This window comes from Rattus norvegicus, chromosome 1 (assembly GCF_021556685.1).
Source record: "Rattus norvegicus strain SHRSP/BbbUtx chromosome 1, alternate assembly SHRSP_T2T, whole genome shotgun sequence".
Classification (NCBI taxonomy): domain Eukaryota; kingdom Metazoa; phylum Chordata; class Mammalia; order Rodentia; family Muridae; genus Rattus; species Rattus norvegicus.
In genome coordinates, this window is record NC_141534.1 from 218,769,837 (window position 1) to 218,790,000 (window position 20,164).

The 20,164-nt window shown below is 48.2% G+C and overlaps 1 protein-coding gene across 2 annotated transcripts in view; it reads left to right on the top strand.

The window, feature by feature from the left end:
- The window catches only part of Ahnak (AHNAK nucleoprotein), a 67,500-nt gene that overhangs the window by 12,252 nt on the left and 35,084 nt on the right, over nt 1–20,164 (top strand). The window contains 1 exon segment of one of the 2 annotated variants that reach the window (NM_001398671.1): nt 250–17,708. The exons of the other annotated variant lie outside the window; for it this stretch is intronic. Within the exon segment in view, the coding sequence (NP_001385600.1) occupies nt 250–16,836 (16,587 nt within the window). The 3' untranslated portion in view covers nt 16,837–17,708. 2 annotated transcript variants of the gene reach the window in all.

Genomic DNA, 20,164 nt, shown 5'->3' on the forward strand with positions numbered 1-20,164 from the left:
CCCCAATCCTACCACGACTTTTGCTTACCAGAATTTTCTTCCAAATAATTTCTGTTTTCCTCTTATGATATGACTGTCGACTGCTTTCTCCAGTGCTCTGTGTTCTACCCCAGGAGGGTCTCTAGATCTCTGTTATGGTCTGAGCACCTTTGGGAAACAGGCAACCCTGTTGTCAGCTGGGCTGCAGCCGGGCGTCTGTCGGTTCAGGCAGGCTTTGCTGCAACTTCTGCCGGGCATGTCTTTCTGCAGAGCGGGGATGATGAGGACTACCAGCGCATCTACACCACAAAGATCAAGCCACGCCTGAGGTCAGAGGATGGAGTAGAAGGGGACCTTGGGGAGACCCAGAGCCGTACCATCACAGTGACCAGAAGGGTCACAGCCTACACTGTGGATGTGACCGGTCGGGAAGGAGTGAAGGACATTGACATCAGCAGCCCTGAATTCATGATCAAGATACCGAGGCACGAAGTGACTGAAATTTCCAACACAGATGTGGAAACCCAGCCTGGGAAAACAGTGATCCGACTGCCGTCGGGATCCGGGGCAGCCTCTCCAACCACGGGCTCTGCTGTGGATATCCGGGCAGGTGCCATTTCTGCCTCAGGACCAGAGCTTGAAGGTGCCAGTCACTCAAAATTCCAGGTCACTGTGCCTGGGACAAAGGTGGGAAGCCTAGATGTCAATGTCAAAGCAAAAGGCTTGGACTTGGGTGGCAAAGGAGGGATCCAAGTTCCAGGAGTGGACGTTTCGTCTTCTCTTGGGGGTGGCTCAGTAGAGGGACAGGGCCCATCCCTCCAGAGTGGTGATATCGGGAAAGTTAAAATTCCTACCATGAAGATGCCAAAATTTGGTGTCTCAGCAGGCCTGGAGGGCCAGATACCAGAGGGAGGGCTGAATGTTTCTGCACCTGAATTCTCTGTGGGACACAAGGGTGATAAGCCAGGCTTGGCTATTGGGGGAAACATCCAGGCTCCTCATCTGGAAGTAAGTACCTCCTCTGTCAATATTGAGGGGCTTGAGGGGAAGCTGAAGGGTCCCCAGATCACTGGGCCATCACTCAAGGGTGACTTAGGCCTGAAAGGTACCAAGCTGCAAGGGAACATAGGAATGGATGATGCCTGTGCTTCCAAAATTGAGGGCAGCATCACTGGTCCCTGTGTGGAAATTGGAACCCCTGATGTTGATGTTCATGGGCTAGGGGGAAAACTGAATGTGCCTAAGTTCTCTGCATCAGGTTCAAAGGGAGAGGGAGTTGGCATTGATGTGGCACTGCCCACAGGCAAAGTGACCCTTCCTGGGGTCTCTGGGGATGTCAATCTGCCTGAGATTGCTACTGGTGGGCTTGAAGGGAAGATGAAGGGTGCTAAAGTCAAGACTCCTGAAATGATTGTCCAGAAACCTAAAATCTCCATGCAGGATGTGGATCTGAGCCTTGGGTCCTGTAAACTGAAAGGAAATATGAAGGTATCTGCTCCTGAGGTGAAAGGTGGCGTTAAAGGCCCTCAGGTGGCAGTTAAAGGCTTCGGAGTGGACACTGAGACACCAAACTTAGAGGGGACCTTAACGGGACCCAAGCTCAGCAGCCCTTCTGGAAAAATAGGGACCTGTAGGATTTCTATGGCAGATGTAGACTTAAATGTAGCTGCACCTAAAGGGAAAGGGGGTATAGATGTCACTCTCCCCAAAGTAGAAGGAAAAGTCAAAGGTCCTGAAGTTGATGTCAAAGGCCCCAAAACAGACATCAGTGCCCCAGGTGTGGAAGTTCATGGTCCAGAATGGAACTTGAAGATGCCCAAGTTCAGCATCCCAGGAGTCAAAGGAGAAGGTGCAGACGTAAATGTTCCTTTGGCCAAAGGAGATATCAGTCTTTCAGGGCCTAAGGTCAATGTAGAAGCTCCAGATGTCAATGTGGAAGGTCTGGGTGGCAAACTTAAAGGCCCTGACATTAATCTTCCTGAAGGAAGTGTCAAGACTCCAAAGATTTCTATGCCTGATGTGGATCTGCACATCAAAGGGCCAAAGGTGAAGGGAGAGTATGATGTAACAACACCAAAGCTTGAGGGGGAACTGAAAGGCCCTAAAGTGGACACTGACATCCCACAAGTGGATGTGCATGGCCCAAACCTGAAGATTCCCAAGATGAAGATGCCCAAATTCAGTGTGCCAGGGTTCAAAGCAGAGGGCCCAGAAGTGGATGTGAACTTGCCCAAGGTAGACATCGACATTTCTGGGACTAAGGTGGAGGTCAGTGCTCCAGATGTAAGCATTGAAGGACCAGAAGGGAAGTTGAAAGGGCATAAGTTTAAAATGCCTGAAATGAATATTAGAGCTCCAAAGATCTCCATGCCAGATGTGGACTTACACTTAAAAGGCCCCAATGTAAAGGGAGAATATGATGTCACAGTGCCAAGGGCAGAAGGTGAGATTAAAGTTCCTGATGTTGAACTTAAAAGTGCTAAAGTAGACATTGATGTTCCAAATGTGGATGCTCAAGGTCCTGAATTGCATATGAAGATGCCCACGATAAAAATGCCCAAGTTTGGCATGCCAGGCTTCAAGGCAGAGAGCCCAGAAGTGGAGATGAATCTCCCTAAGGCTGACATTGATGTCTCAGGACCCAAGGTGGATGTTAAAGTTCCAGATGTGAACACTGAAGGACTGGAAGGAAAACTGAAGGGTCCTAAGCTGAAGATGCCTGAGATGAATATCAAGGCCCCAAAGATCTCCATGCCTGACGTGGATTTGCATATGAAAGGTCCCAAGGTAAAAGGAGAGTATGATGTCACAATGCCAAAGCTGGAAGGAGACTTGAAAGGCCCCAAAGTAGATGTCAGTGCTCCAGATGTTGATGTTCATGGTCCTGATTGGAACATGAAAATGCCAAAGATTAAAATGCCCAAATTTACCATGCCTAGTCTCAAAGGAGAAGGCCCAGAGTTGGATGTGAGCATGCCCAAAGCTGATGTGGACATTTCTGTACCAAAGCTAGATATTAGTGCTCCAGACTTGAACCTTGAGGGACCAGAAGGGAAGTTGAAAGGCCCCAAATTTAAGATGCCTGAGATGCACTTCAAGGCTCCAAAGATGTCCCTACCAGATGTGGACCTGGATCTCAAAGGACCCAAAATGAAAGGAAATGTAGACATGTCCGCACCAAAAATAGAGGGAGAGATGAAAGTTCCAGATGTGGACATTAAAGGTCCAAATGTGGATGTTCAGAGCCCAGACTGGAGCCTGAAGATGCCAAAGATGAAGATGCCCAAGTTCAGTATGCCTACTCTCAAAGGTGAGGGCCCGGATGTGGATGTGAGCCTGCCTAAGGCTACTATTGATGTCTCAGGACCTAAACTTGACATTGAAACCTCAGATGTTAGCTTTGAGGGCCCAGAAGGAAAGCTGAAGGGCCCCAAGTTTAAGATGCCTGATATGCATTTCAAGGCCCCAAAGATTTCCATGCCTGATGTGGACTTAAACATGAAAGGCCCCAAAGTCAAGGGGGACATGGATGTGGCAGTGCCTGAAATAGAAGGTAAAATGAAAGTGCCAGATGTGGACATCAAAGGCCCCAAAGTGGATGTTGATGCTCCAGATGTGGATGTGCAGGGCCCAGACTGGCACCTGAAGATGCCCAAGGTGAAGATGCCCAAGTTCAGTATGCCTGGCTTCAAAGCAGAGGGCCCAGAGGTGGATGTGAGCCTGTCCAAGGCTGACCTTGATGTGTCAGGGCCCAAGGTGGACATTGATGTTCCAGATGTGAATATTGAAGGTCCAGATGCAAAACTGAAGGGCCCCAAGTTCAAGATGCCTGAGATGAACATCAAGGCCCCCAAGATCTCCATGCCTGACTTTGATCTGAATCTGAAAGGCCCCAAAGTGAAGGGTGATATGGACGTGTCTCTTCCCAAAGTGGAAGGTGAGATTAAAGTTCCTGAAGTTGACATCAAAGGCCCCAAAGTGGACATTGATGTTCCAGATGTGGATGTGCAGGGCCCAGACTGGCACCTGAAGATGCCCAAGATGAAGATGCCCAAGTTCAGTATGCCTGGCTTCAAAGCAGAGGGCCCTGAGGTGGATGTGAGTCTGCCCAAGGCTGACCTTGATGTGTCAGGACCCAAGGTGGACATTGATGTTCCAGATGTGAACATTGAGGGGCCAGAAGGAAAACTGAAGGGCCCCAAGTTTAAGATGCCTGAGATGCACTTCAAGGCCCCCAAGATTTCCATGCCTAACATTGACTTAAACCTGAAAGGCCCCAAAGTCAAGGGGGACATGGATGTGGCAGTGCCTGAAATAGAAGGTGAAATGAAAGTGCCAGATGTGGACATCAAAGGTCCCAAAGTGGACATCAATGCTCCAGATGTGGATGTGCAGGGCCCGGACTGGCACCTGAAGATGCCCAAGATCAAAATGCCCAAGTTCAGTATGCCTGGCTTCAAAGCAGAGGGCCCTGAGGTGGATGTGAGCCTGCCCAAGGCTGACCTTGATGTGTCAGGACCCAAGGTGGACATTGATGTTCCAGATGTGAATATTGAAGGTCCAGATGCAAAACTAAAAGGTCCAAAATTTAAGATGCCAGAAATGAACATAAAGCCTCAGAAGATATCCATGCCAGATGTTAGCTTGAATTTGAAAGGCCCTAAGGCAAAAGCAGAATATGATGTCTCAGTTCCTAAAGTGGGAGGAGAAATAAAAGCTCCTGCTGTTGACCTCAAAGGCCCCAAAGTAGAGGCACCAGATGTGGAAGTTCATGGCCCAGATTGGCACCTGAAGATGCCCAAGGTAAAAATGCCCAAGTTCAGCATGCCTGGCTTCAAAGCAGAGGGCCCAGAAGTAGATGTGAACCTTCAAAAGGCCAATATTGATGTCTCAGGGCCCAAAATGGACATTGATGTTCCAGATGTGAATATTGAGGGTCCAGAAGGGAAACTAAAGGGTCCCAAGTTCAAGATGCCAAGCATGAGTATACAGACACACAAAATCTCTATGCCTGATGTTGGACTGAATTTGAAAGGACCTAAACTGAAAAGTGGTGTAGATGTTTCTCTTCCAAAAGTGGAGGGAGATTTGAAAGGTCCCGAAGTTGATGTAGATGTTGGTGATGTTGATATTGAATGTCCAGAAGGGAAGCTGAAAGGTCCCAAGTTCAAGATGCCTGACATGCACTTCAAGGCCCCCAAGATTTCCATGCCTGATGTGGACTTACATCTGAAAGGCCCCAAAGTCAAGGGGGACATGGATGTGGCAGTGCCTGAGATAGAAGGTGAAATGAAAGTGCCAGATGTGGACATCAAAGGTCCCAAAGTGGACATCAATGCCCCAGATGTGGATGTGCAGGGCCCAGACTGGCACCTGAAGATGCCCAAGGTGAAGATGCCCAAGTTCAGTATGCCTGGCTTCAAAGCAGAGGGCCCAGAGGTGGATGTGAGCCTGCCCAAGGCTGACCTTGATGTGTCAGGACCCAAGGTGGACATTGAAGTTCCTGATGTGAACATTGAGGGACCAGAAGGAAAACTGAAGGGCTCTAAATTTAAGATGCCCAAGTTGAATATCAAAGCTGCCAAGATCTCCATGCCAGATGTGGACTTGAATTTGAAAGGGCCCAAACTGAAAGGAGAGATAGATGCTTCTGTGCCAGAAATGGAAGCTGATCTCAGAGGTCCTCAAATTGATGTCAAAGGGCCGAGTGTGGATGTGGAAGTGCCTGATGTTGACCTGGAGTGTCCTGAGGCAAAGCTGAAGGGCCCCAAGTTCAAGATGCCTGACATGCACTTCAAGGCCCCCAAGATCTCCATGCCTGATGTGGACTTACATCTGAAAGGCCCCAAAGTCAAGGGGGACATGGATGTAACAGTGCCAAAGTTAGAGGGAGAATTAAAAGGGCCGAGTGTGGATGTGGATGTGCCTGATGTTGACCTGGAGTGTCCTGAGGCAAAGCTGAAGGGCCCCAAGTTCAAGATGCCTGACATGCACTTCAAGGCCCCCAAGATCTCCATGCCTGATGTGGACTTACATCTGAAAGGCCCCAAAGTCAAGGGGGACATGGACGTAACAGTGCCAAAGTTAGAGGGAGAATTAAAAGGGCCGAGTGTGGATGTGGACGTGCCTGATGTTGACCTGGAGTGTCCTGAGGCAAAGTTGAAAGGCCCCAAGTTCAAGATGCCTGACATGCACTTCAAGGCCCCCAAGATCTCCATGCCTGATGTTGATTTCAACTTAAAGGGTCCTAAAATCAAAGGAGATATTGATGTTTCAGTTCCAAAACTTGAAGGTGAATTAAAGGGCCCAGAACTGGATGTCAAGAGCCCCAAATTGGATGCCAATATACCAGAAGTAGCTGTGGAAGGCCCAGAAGGTAAATGGAAAAGCCCCAAGTTCAAGATGCCAGACATGCACTTCAAAGCTCCAAAAATCTCCATGCCAGACATTGATCTTCACTTAAAGAGTCCAAAGATAAAGGGGGATGTAGATGTAGATGTTCCCAAATTGGAAGGAGACCTCAAAGGGCCAAACGTTGACATGAGTGGGCCAGACGTTGAGATTGAAGGACCAGAAGGCAAATTGAGAGGCCCAAAGTTCAAGATGCCTGACATGAACATCAAGGCCCCCAAGATCTCCATGCCTGACATTGATTTACATCTTAAGGGTCCCAAAGTGAAGGGTGATGTAGATGCTTCTCTTCCCAAAGTGGAAGGTGACCTCAAAGGCCCAGAGGTTGACATCAAAGGCCCCAAAGTGGACATTGACGTTCCAGATGTGGATGTGCAGGGCCCAGACTGGCACCTGAAGATGCCCAAGGTGAAGATGCCCAAGTTCAGTATGCCTGGCTTCAAAGCAGAGGGCCCAGAGGTGGATGTGAGCCTGCCCAAGGCTGACCTTGATGTGTCAGGACCCAAGGTGGACATTGATGTTCCAGATGTGAATATTGAAGGTCCAGATGCAAAACTGAAGGGTCCTAAGTTCAAGATGCCTGAGATGAACATCAAGGCCCCCAAGATCTCCATGCCGGATTTGCATCTTAAGGGGCCCAAAATAAAGGGTGATGTAGATGTTTCTCTTCCCAAAGTGGAAGGTGAGATTAAAGTTCCTGAAGTTGACATCAAAGGCCCCAAAGTGGATGTTGACGTTCCAGATGTGGATGTGCAGGGCCCAGACTGGCACCTGAAGATGCCCAAGATGAAGATGCCCAAGTTCAGTATGCCTGGCTTCAAAGCAGAGGGCCCTGAAGTGGATGTGAGCCTGCCCAAGGCTGACCTTGATGTGTCAGGGCAAAAAGTGGACATTGATGTTCCAGATGTGAATATTGAAGGTCCAGATGCAAAACTGAAGGGCCCCAAGTTCAAGATGCCTGAGATGAACATCAAGGCCCCCAAGATCTCCATGCCTGACTTTGATCTGAATCTGAAAGGCCCCAAAGTGAAGGGTGATGTGGACGTGTCTCTTCCCAAAGTGGAAGGTGAGATTAAAGTTCCTGAAGTTGACATCAAAGGCCCCAAAGTGGACATTGATGTTCCAGATGTGGATGTGCAGGGCCCAGACTGGCACCTGAAGATGCCCAAGATGAAGATGCCCAAGTTCAGTATGCCTGGCTTCAAAGCAGAGGGCCCTGAAGTGGATGTGAGCCTGCCCAAGGCTGACCTTGATGTGTCAGGACCCAAGGTAGACATCGATGTTCCAGATGTGAATATTGAAGGTCCAGATGCAAAACTGAAGGGCCCCAAGTTCAAGATGCCTGAGATGAACATCAAGACCCCCAAGATCTCAATGCCAGATTTGAATCTTAATCTTAAAGGCCCCAATGTGAAAGGAGATGTGGATGTTTCCATTCCAAATGTAGAGGGCGATTTGCAAGGCCCTTCACTTGACATTAAGAGCCCAAAATTGGATGTAAATGCTCCAGACATTGACATTCATGGTCCTGAGGGCAAATTAAAAGGTCCCAAACTGAAAATGCCTGACATGCATGTGAACATGCCCAAGATCTCCATGCCGGACATTGACTTGAATTTAAAGGGCTCAAAAGTCAAGGGAGATGTTGATATCTCTGGACCCAAACTAGAGGGTGACATTAAAACTCCAAAAGTGGATGTGAAGGGCCCAGAATTGGACATTTCTGCTTCTAAGGTCAATATTGATGCGAAAGGAAAGAAATCTCGTTTTAAGCTTCCTAAATTTAATTTTTCTGGGTCCAAAGTTCAGACACCTGAAGTGGATGTCAAACTTAAAAAGCCAGATGTTGATGTAACAGCTCCAAAAGTTGATATTAACGCTCCAGAAGTTGAAGTCCAAGGCAAAGTGAAAGGACCCAAGTTTAAAATGCCTTTCCTGAGCATTTCATCTCCCAAAGTCTCCATGCCTGATGTGGAGCTAAACTTGAAAGGTCCTAAAGTCAAAGGAGAATTAGATGCAACAGTCCCAAATTTAGAAGGAGATTTCAAAAGTCCCAAAGTGGACATTAAAGCACCAGATGTTCAACTTAATGCCCCAGATGTGGATGTTCATGGTCAAGAATGGAATTTGAAAATGCACAAGATGAAAATGCCCAAATTCAGTGTGTCTGGTGTAAAAGCAGAAGGGCCTGATGTGGCTGTGGACTTACCAAAAGGAGACATAAATATAGAAGGTCCCAGTATGAATATCGAGGGCCCAGAACTCAATGTGGAATGTCCAGAGGGAAGCTTAAAAGGCCCCAAATTTAAGATGCCTGAGATGAATATCAAAGCTCCTAAGATCTCCATGCCTAACATTGACTTAAATCTGAAAGGCCCCAAGGTGAAGGGTGATGTAGATGTTTCTCTTCCCAAAGTGGAAGGTGACCTCAAAGGCCCAGAAGTTGACATCAAAGGCCCCAAAATGGACATTGACGTTCCAGATGTGGATGTGCAGGGCCCAGACTGGCACCTGAAGATGCCCAAGGTGAAGATGCCCAAGTTCAGTATGCCTGGCTTCAAAGCAGAGGGCCCTGAAGTGGATGTGAGCCTGTCCAAGGCTGACCTTGATGTGTCAGGACCCAAGGTAGACATTGATGTTCCAGATGTGAATATTGAAGGTCCAGATGCAAAACTGAAGGGCCCCAAGTTCAAGATGCCTGAGATGAACATCAAGGCCCCTAAGATCTCCATGCCTGACATTGATTTGCATCTTAAGGGTCCCAAAATAAAGGGTGATGTAGATGTTTCTCTGCCCAAAGTAGAAGGTGACCTAGAAGGCCCTCACGTTGACATCAAAGGCCCCAAAGTGGACATCAATGCTCCAGATGTGGATGTGCAGGGCCCAGACTGGCACCTGAAGATGCCCAAGATGAAGATGCCCAAGTTCAGTATGCCTGGCTTCAAAGCAGAGGGCCCTGAAGTGGATGTGAGCCTGCCCAAGGCTGACCTTGACGTGTCAGGACCCAAGGTGGACATTGATGTTCCAGATGTGAATATTGAAGGTCCAGATGCAAAACTGAAGGGCCCCAAGTTCAAGATGCCTGAGATGAACATCAAGGCCCCCAAGATCTCCATGCCTAACATTGACTTAAACCTGAAAGGCCCCAAAGTAAAGGGTGATGTGGACATGTCTCTTCCCAAAGTAGAAGGTGAGATTAAAGTTCCTGAGGTTGACATCAAAGGCCCTAAAGTGGACATCAATGCTCCAGATGTGGATGTGCAGGGCCCAGACTGGCACCTGAAGATGCCCAAGGTGAAGATGCCCAAGTTCAGTATGCCTGGCTTCAAAGCAGAGGGCCCAGAGGTGGATGTGAGCCTGCCCAAGGCTGACCTTGATGTGTCAGGACCCAAGGTGGACATTGATGTTCCAGATGTGAATATTGAAGGTCCAGATGCAAAACTGAAGGGCCCCAAGTTCAAGATGCCTGAGATGAACATCAAGGCCCCCAAGATCTCCATGCCTAACATTGACTTAAACCTGAAAGGCCCCAAAGTGAAGGGTGATGTGGACATGTCTCTTCCCAAAGTAGAAGGTGAGATTAAAGTTCCTGAGGTTGACATCAAAGGCCCCAAAGTGGACATTGATGTTCCAGATGTGGATGTGCAGGGCCCAGACTGGCACCTGAAGATGCCCAAGGTGAAGATGCCCAAGTTCAGTATGCCTGGCTTCAAAGCAGAGGGCCCAGAGGTGGATGTGAGCCTGCCCAAGGCTGACCTTGATGTGTCAGGACCCAAGGTGGACATCGATGTTCCAGATGTAAACATTGAAGGTCCAGATGCAAAACTGAAGGGCCCCAAGTTCAAGATGCCTGAGATGAACATCAAGGCCCCCAAGATCTCCATGCCGGATTTACATCTTAAGGGTCCCAAAATAAAGGGTGATGTAGATGTTTCTCTTCCCAAAGTAGAAGGTGAGATTAAAGTTCCTGAAGTTGACATCAAAGGCCCCAAAGTAGACATCAATGCTCCAGATGTGGATGTGCAGGGCCCAGACTGGCACCTGAAGATGCCCAAGATGAAGATGCCCAAGTTCAGTATGCCTGGCTTCAAAGCAGAGGGCCCAGAGGTGGATGTGAGCCTGCCCAAGGCTGACCTTGATGTGTCAGGACCCAAGGTGGACATTGATGTTCCAGATGTGAATATTGAAGGTCCAGATGCAAAACTGAAGGGCCCCAAGTTCAAGATGCCTGAGATGAACATCAAGGCCCCCAAGATCTCCATGCCTAACATTGACTTAAACCTGAAAGGCCCCAAAGTGAAGGGTGATGTGGACATGTCTCTTCCCAAAGTAGAAGGTGAGATTAAAGTTCCTGAGGTTGACATCAAAGGCCCCAAAGTGGACATTGATGTTCCAGATGTGGATGTGCAGGGCCCAGACTGGCACCTGAAGATGCCCAAGGTGAAGATGCCCAAGTTCAGTATGCCTGGCTTCAAAGCAGAGGGCCCTGAAGTGGATGTGAGCCTGCCCAAGGCTGACCTTGATGTGTCAGGACCCAAGGTGGACATCGATGTTCCAGATGTAAACATTGAAGGTCCAGATGCAAAACTGAAGGGCCCCAAGTTCAAGATGCCTGAGATGAACATCAAGGCCCCCAAGATCTCCATGCCAGATTTACATCTTAAGGGTCCCAAAATAAAGGGTGATGTAGATGTTTCTCTTCCCAAAGTGGAAGGTGAGATTAAAGTTCCTGAAGTTGACATCAAAGGCCCCAAAGTGGACATCAATGCTCCAGATGTGGATGTGCAGGGCCCAGACTGGCACCTGAAGATGCCCAAGATGAAGATGCCCAAGTTCAGTATGCCTGGCTTCAAAGCAGAGGGCCCAGAGGTGGATGTGAGCCTGCCCAAGGCTGACCTTGATGTGTCAGGACCCAAGGTGGACATTGATGTTCCAGATGTGAATATTGAAGGTCCAGATGCAAAACTGAAGGGCCCCAAGTTCAAGATGCCTGAGATGAACATCAAGGCCCCCAAGATCTCCATGCCTAACATTGACTTAAACCTGAAAGGCCCCAAAGTGAAGGGTGATGTGGACATGTCTCTTCCCAAAGTAGAAGGTGAGATTAAAGTTCCTGAAGTTGACATCAAAGGCCCTAAAGTGGACATCAATGCTCCAGATGTGGATGTGCAGGGCCCAGACTGGCACCTGAAGATGCCCAAGGTGAAGATGCCCAAGTTCAGTATGCCTGGCTTCAAAGCAGAGGGCCCTGAAGTGGATGTGAGCCTGCCCAAGGCTGACCTTGATGTGTCAGGACCCAAGGTGGACATCGATGTTCCAGATGTAAACATTGAAGGTCCAGATGCAAAACTGAAGGGCCCCAAGTTCAAGATGCCTGAGATGAACATCAAGGCCCCCAAGATCTCCATGCCAGATTTACATCTTAAGGGTCCCAAAATAAAGGGTGATGTAGATGTTTCTCTTCCCAAAGTGGAAGGTGAGATTAAAGTTCCTGAAGTTGACATCAAAGGCCCCAAAGTGGACATTGACGTTCCAGATGTGGATGTGCAGGGCCCAGACTGGCACCTGAAGATGCCCAAGATGAAGATGCCCAAGTTCAGTATGCCTGGCTTCAAAGCAGAGGGCCCAGAGGTGGATGTGAGCCTGCCCAAGGCTGACCTTGATGTGACAGGACCCAAGGTAGACATCGATGTTCCAGATGTGAATGTTGGAGGACCAGATGTGAAAGTGAAGGGCCCCAAGTTCAAGATGCCTGAGATGAACATTAAAGCCCCGAAGATCTCCATGCCTGACTTTGATTTGCATCTGAAAGGCCCCAAAGTGAAGGGTGATGTGGATGCTTCCTTGCCTAAAATGGAAGGCCCCGGTGTGGATATTGACAGTCCTGATGTCAATATTGAAGGTCCAGAAGGCAAATTAAAAGGACCCAAATTTAAAATGCCAGACATGCATATCAAAGCTCCCAAGATCTCCATGCCTGACTTTGACTTAAATCTGAAAGGGTCTAAAGTGAAGGGAGATGTGGATCTTTCCCTCCCAAAGGTTGAAGGTGATCTTAAAGGGCCAGAAATAGACATTGAGTGCCCTGAAGGAAAACTCAAAGGCCCCAAGTTTAAGATGCCAGATGTTCATTTCAAAACTCCACAAATCTCAATGAGTGACATTGATTTGAACATGAAAGGACCTAAGGTAAAAGGAGACATGGATATTTCTGTTCCTAAACTAGAAGGGGACTTGAAAGGTACCAAAGTGGATGTCAAAGGCCCTAAAATGGACATTGACACTCCTGATATTGACATTCATGGTCCAGAAGGGAAACTGAAGGGCCCTAAGTTTAAAATGCCTGATCTCCACCTCAAGGCACCCAAGATCTCAATGCCAGACGTTGACCTGAATCTGAAAGGACCAAAGGTGAAGGGTGATGTGGATATTTCTCTACCTAAAGTGGAAGGTGACCTCAAAGGCCCAGAGGTTGACATCAAAGGCCCCAAAGTGGACATCAATGCTCCAGATGTGGATGTGCAGGGCCCAGACTGGCACCTGAAGATGCCCAAGGTGAAGATGCCCAAGTTCAGTATGCCTGGCTTCAAAGCAGAGGGCCCAGAGGTGGATGTGAGCCTGCCCAAGGCTGACCTTGATGTGTCAGGACCCAAGGTGGACATTGATGTTCCAGATGTGAATATTGAAGGTCCAGATGCAAAACTGAAGGGTCCTAAGTTCAAGATGCCTGAGATGAACATCAAGGCCCCCAAGATCTCCATGCCTGACATTGACTTAAACCTGAAAGGCCCCAAAGTGAAGGGTGATGTGGACATGTCTCTTCCCAAAGTGGAAGGTGAGATTAAAGTTCCCGAAGTTGACATCAAAGGCCCCAAAATGGACATTGATGTTCCAGATGTAAACATTGAAGGTCCAGATGCAAAACTGAAGGGTCCTAAGTTCAAGATGCCTGAGATGAACATCAAGGCCCCCAAGATCTCCATGCCGGATTTACATCTTAAGGGTCCCAAAGTGAAGGGTGATGTAGATGTTTCTCTTCCCAAAGTGGAAGGTGAGATTAAAGTTCCTGAAGTTGACATCAAAGGCCCCAAAGTGGATGTTGACGTTCCAGATGTGGATGTACAGGGCCCAGACTGGCACCTGAAGATGCCCAAGGTGAAGATGCCCAAGTTCAGTATGCCTGGCTTCAAAGCAGAGGGCCCAGAGGTGGATGTGAGCCTGCCCAAGGCTGACCTTGATGTGTCAGGACCCAAGGTGGACATTGATGTTCCAGATGTGAATGTCGATGGTCCAGATATGAAAGTGAAAGGTCCCAAATTCAAGATGCCTGAGATTAACATCAAGGCCCCCAAGATCTCTATGCCAGATGTTGATCTGGAGTTAAAAGGACCCAAAGTAAAAGGAGCCTTTGATGGGTCTGTTCCTAAGATTGAAGGTACTCTCAAAGGACCTGAAATAGACATGAAAGGTCCAGGTCTGGATTTTGAAGGCCCTGATGCTAAACTTAGTGGTCCTAATTTGAAGATGCCATCACTGGAGGTACCTGTTCCTAAAATAAGTGGGCCTGATGCTAATGTGCACCTCAAGACACCAAATGTTGGAATTTCTGGGCCTAAGTTAGGAGGAGGTGAAGTTGACCTCAGGGGGCCTAAAGTTGATTTAGAAACTCCAAGCTTAGATGTCCACATGGAGAGTCCAGATATTAATATTGAAGGGCCAGATGTTAAAGTTCCGAAGTTTAAAAAACCCAAGTTTGGATTTGGTGCAAAAAGCCCCAAAGCTGACATTAAGACCCCCACAGTTGATGTGACTGTCCCTGAAGCAGAACTGAGTGTTGAGACTCCTGAGATAAACATTGGTGGCAAGGGCAAGAAAAGCAAGTTTAAAATGCCTAAAATTCACATGAGTGGCCCTAAAGTCAAGACCAAGAAACAGGGATTTGATTTGAATGTTCCTGGAGGTGAGATTGATGCCAGCCTCAAAGTTCCTGATGTGGATGTCAGCGTTGCAGGGCCTGATGCTGCGCTCAAAGCTGAAGTAAAATCTCCCAAAGTCAAGAAAACCATGTTTGGAAAAATGTACTTTCCGGATGTAGAGTTTGACATTAAGTCACCCAAATTTAAAGCAGAGGCTGCCTTACCCAGCCCCAAGCTCGAGGGTGAAATCAAGGTACCAGATGTGGATATTTCTTCACCCGGGGTGAATGTGGAAGCTCCTGATATTCACGTGAAAGCTCCCAAGTTCAAGGTGCCAGGCGTGGAAGCCGCAGGGCCAAAAATAGAGGGCAACTTGAAAGGTCCCAAGGTGCAGGCAAACCTGGACACACCAGACATCAATATCCAAGGTCCGGAAGCTAAAATCAAAACCCCCTCTTTTAGTGTGTCGGCTCCTCAAGTCTCCATACCCGATGTGAATGTTAAATTGAAAGGACCAAACATAAAGGGTGATGTTCCCAGTGTGGGACTGGAAGGACCTGACGTAGATCTGCAGGGTCCAGAAGGAAAAATCAAGTTCCCCAAGTTTTCATTGCCCAAGATCAGTGCCCCTGGTGTGAAAATGGGAGGTGGGAGCACTGAGATCCATGCTCAGATGCCCTCTCTTGAAGCAGGGTTGAGCACATCAGATATTAAGTTTGAAGGGCCTGGTGTGTCTCTAAAAGGCCCAGGAGTGGACTTGCCTTCGGTGGACCTCTCTCTGCCAAAAGTATCTGGGCCTGATCTTGACCTGAACTTGAAAGGACCAAGTCTGAAGGGAGACGTGGCTGCCTCCAGTCCCAGCATGAAGTTGCATGCCCCAGGTCTTGACATGAAAGGTGTTGCTGGAAAAGTACAGATAGGAGCAGATGGTGTGAAAGTGTCGGGGACTGATGCCACAGCAGCACTTAGTGTGGGGGCACCAGATGTGACACTGAAGGGATCAAGTCTCCAGGGAGATCTGGCTGTGTCTGGAGACATCAAGTGTCCTAAAGTATCTGTGGGTACTCCAGAGGTTAGCGTGGAGGCCCTAGAAGGTGGTGTCAAACTTCCCCAAATGAAGCTGCCTCAGTTTGGTATCTCCACTCCGGGCTCTGACTTGGACATTAACATCAAGGGGCCACAAGTTTGTGGAGAACTACAGGGGTCAGGGACGGATGTGAACCTGAAAGGACCTCAGATCTCAGCACCAGGCATGGACTTTAACTTGGAAGGACCAAAAGTGAGGGGGAGCCTTGGAGCCACTGGTGAATTGAAAGGCCCATCGATTGGGGGAGGTCTTCCAGGCATCAGCATTCAAGGCCCAGAAGGAAACCTCCAAATGCCTGGAATTAAGGCTTCCGGATGTGATGTGAAAGTCTCATCAGGGCAGATTTCTGGTCCTGAAATTAAAGGAGATCTGAAAGGTTCAGGAATAGGTCTTCATGGAGCGGTTCCTGACCTAAGTGTCAAAGGGCCTTCCTTTAATATGGCATCTCCTGAGTCAGATTTTGGTGTCAGCTTGAAGGGTCCCAAAGTCAAAGGAGGTGTGGATGTTTCAGGGGGTGTCAGTGTCCCAGATATCAACCTGGGTGAAGGGCATATGAATGTCAAAGGCTTTGGAGGTGAGTGGAAGGGACCCCAAGTCTCTTCTTCTGTAAACTTGGATACAACTAAACTTGTTGGGAACCTTCATTTCTCAGGACCAAAGATAGAAGGAGATGTGAAAGGGGGCCAGATTGGACTCCAGGGTCCCGGGCTGAGTGTGTCTGGGCCTCAAGGTCACTTGGAAAGTGGATCTGGAAAAGTAACATTCCCCAAGATGAAGATCCCTAAATTTACCTTCTCTGGCCGTGAGCTCACTGGTAGAGAAGTAGGGGTGGATGTCAACTTCCCTAATGTGGAGGCCAATGTGCAGGCTGGTGCTGGAGAAGGCGAGTTGGAAGAGTCTGCAGTCAAACTTAAGAAATCCAAAATCAAAATGCCCAAGTTTACCTTTTCTAAACCTAAAGGGAAAGGTGGTGTCACTGGGTCACCAGAAGCATCCGTTTCTGGGTCCAAAGGGGACCTGAAGAGCTCAAAGGCCAGCTTGGGCTCTCTGGAGGGAGAGGCGGAAGCGGAAACATCGTCACCCAAAGGCAAATTCTCCCTATTCAAAAGCAAGAAGCCAAGAAACCGCTCCAACTCCTTCAGCGACGAGAGGGAGTTCTCAGCGCCTTCCACCCCAACTGGGACTTTGGAGTTTGCAGGTGGAGAAGGTAAAGGCAAACACGGGAAGCTGAAATTTGGTACCTTTGGTGGCTTGGGATCAAAGAGCAAAGGTCATTATGAGGTTACTGGGAGTGATGACGAGGCAGGCAAGTTACAGGGGAGTGGAGTGTCCTTGGCCTCAAAGAAGTCCCGACTGTCTTCCTCCTCCAGCAATGACAGCGGGACTAAACTTGGCATCCAGCTTCCTGAGGTAGAAATATCAGTTTCCACAAAGAAAGAGTAGTGGGCCTTCATGCATGTACATATATAAATACATAAAACATCAGCCTTGGGTGTGTTTGTATATAAACTCCAAAGGAAACACCCCAGCGGCCTCAGCAATAATGCAAAGATCTTGCCTCTGCCAGTGGCAAGTGCGGACAAACCCAAGTGCCTGTAGGCTCCTGGGACTTTGCAGCTCGGTGACGAGTTCTCAGCTTATCTGGCCCATGTGCAAAGTCAACAGTATTTGCCTTAAGATTTCAGTTTTTTTTTTTTTTTTGGTTTCTTTTTCTTTTTTTTTTTTTTTTTTTTTTTTTGCATTGAACGCTGAGAGCTCTTGTTTACTAAGCAAGCTTTTGCGTTTATCTTCCCTATTTTTACTGAACCTCGTTAGTACCTGGGTAACGGGAAACCCACTCCTTATTTTCATTGTAATGACTTTGGCGGCTTTTGTGAGTAAGGGAGGGTGAGATAAAAGGTGGCAGAGGAGGCGAGGTCTTAATTGCTCTAAAGGTTGGACCTGTACAAACCGTGAAGCCCTGGCATGGCCCTGACGAGGCGGCAGCCAGTGGGGTGGTTGTTTCTCAATCTCTATAGCATGGCTTCTTAATCCCCAGGTGTGTTAGTCCCAGCCTAGTTTGGTGCTCAAGGTGAGAGGGGATTCGAATCTGTTCGCAAGTTGTCTAACCCATCAGGTCAATGTGAGGGGGCTTACATTCTGGGTTTGGTAAGAAAAGTATTCACTCATGACCGATGTGTCTTGAGAAAAGTTCCGATTTCTTTAACAAATGTCATCGTGATTAAAGAAATGTCTGGCACTTTAATGACAAATTAATGGAGAATGTATGAAAGTCCATGCTGTACAAGCCAAATAAAGCTCTTTATTAACCCTGATGCATTGTGCTCTTGCATTCCGTGTTGCGGGGATGAGGCCAAGGGAGGCCGTACCCACAGCCCTCACAGTTCAGACTCGATCCATCCAATGCTATCGTTAGTTTTGTGAGTGATGTTAAGGCATTACCTCTGCACAGGTACCAGAGGGAAGTCTTTGCTTCTTGATTACGATGGGAGACTGGCAGCATCTTTGCTGAGCAATTGAGAGTGGGCAGTGACCATAATTACCATAGAACATCTACCTTAGCATGAGCGAGACTTTACAGGGCGGTGGTGGTGGGCTCGAGGGTGTAATTCGGTTCATAGCCTGCTTGGCTAGTACGCATAAGAACCTGGGTTAAATTCCCAGACACTCATGAGACCCAGTGTGGTGGTTCACAACTACAGTCCCAGCACATGGGGGTGGAAGCAGAAGGATTCTCTCTGTATTTTTTAGACAGATATTTCATATTTTGAGACACGCTGTACCCAAGTATTCAGGCCGTCCTGGAACTCCCAGTGTAGTCTGAGCTGGCCTTGAACTCGAGACAATCTTCCTGAATGTTGGCGTTACAAGTGTAAGACATCACATCCAGTACCCATGCACACTGTTGGGAGATGACCATAGTGTAGTCTAAAGTGTCCACTCATTCAGTAAATACTTTCTGAGCGCTGTGGCTAGATGCTTTCTAAGGTCCAGTGATTTCAAAATCCTCTTCTGCTGACTTCTACAGACCAAATGATGTAATGGATGTTGAAATCTGGAATGCTTTGAACCCTAAGAAAAAAGGATTGGGGTTGGGAAAAATGACACATCTAATGGAGATGATGAGACTCCCAAGACCTTCAGGTAATAACTTATTGGCTGGGACAGTTGGGAGTCCTGGGTAGAATGGGTAGGCAGTAGCTGGCCACTAAACCTCAAGGAACCTTTCAGGTATTCTCACATCAGGCTCAGGCTGGCAGCTTGACTATAGACCAGGAGGTCTCCATCCTCAGGGGCCATCTCCACAGGAAGAACAGCATGGAAGGAGGCAAAGGCGCTGGAGGATAACCTTGATCCTCTGCTCCTTCCTCCGCTAGGATTACAATTCTGTATGCTACCTCTCTGCTTTACATGATGTTGGGGACTGAACCCAGTATGAACCTCTGCTATGCTAGGCTGACACTACCAGATGTGCTACATCTCCAAAAATAATGTTTTTGTTCTTCCTCTGTTGTAATTGCATACAGAGGGAGTATGCAATTGATACATTGATAAGGGATAATTTGGACTCTTGAAATGGCTCAGTAGGTACAAGTGATTGCTATGAAGCCTGAGTTTAATCTCCAGGATCGAAATGATGGCAAGAGAGAACTGACTCCTGCAGTTGTTTTCTGGCCGACAGACAGACAAGACAAACAGACAGACACACAAATGCACATACAGATAATTTCCTTAGGGAAACAAAAGTTCTCTCTCAATTTTGCAGGGAAACAAAAGTTCTCTCTCAATTTTGCAAAGAGTCAAAAGGGACTGGAAGTTACGGCAGAGATCCTGGGACCTGCCAAAAAGTACTGGCCTGGGAGTCACTGGAGTTAATCTCCCATGTTGGGTACATTAGGGTCCCTTGTGAGCCTCTATTTACTTCCTGGTAATGTGGATGAGGCATTTAGAGTCTCTAAGGTCCTTGTCAGACTCAACAGTTCAGGATTTCTTTGGAAGCAGGCTGGAGAGTGGTGCGGATGGGCCATTTTGGGAGAAAAGCAAGGCGTGATTGTAACACTAATTATTTTTCCTGTGTGGCATTCTCTGAAATGTTTTGAGACATGCTCATGTTGAAGGGTCGCTGAGACTCCAGCTTCCCAGACCCAAATGGACAGCTTCCACCAGGACTCACACATGGCTAGCGCACACATTCTATTTCAGGGCGCCATCTGAGCTGTGAAGTCAGGACTAACCTGGGGGGCTCAGCTAAGCATGCAACTAAAGGTGTTGGTGCTCTCCTCCCTCCTGCCTCCCTTTGATCATTTCTCTTTCCCTTACCTCCACCCCAACCCCAACTCCCAGATCTCATTCTGTAGCCTTAACTAGCCTGAAACCCATTATATAGACCAGGTTGATCTCAGTTTCTCAAAAATCCACCTGCTTCTGCCTCCTGGGTGTTGGGATTAAAGGTGTGCACATCACTTCTGTCTTCCCTCACTCTCACATTAAAGTATGTGCACTTTAAATTCAATATACACACATTCTTCATTCTCTTCCTCCTACCCCCTCCTCCTCCCCCTCCCCTCCCCCTCCTCCTTTTCCTCCTCCCCCCTCCCCTCCCCCTCCTCCTTTTCCTCCTCCCCCCTCCTCCCCCCCTCCTCCTTCCCCCCCCTCCCCCCCTCCTTTTCCTCCTCTTTGGAGGACAGGATCTCTCTGTGTAGCCCTGGCAGTCCTGGAACTATCTCTGTAGTCCAGGCTGGCCTCAAACTCCAATCTGCCTGCTTCCTGA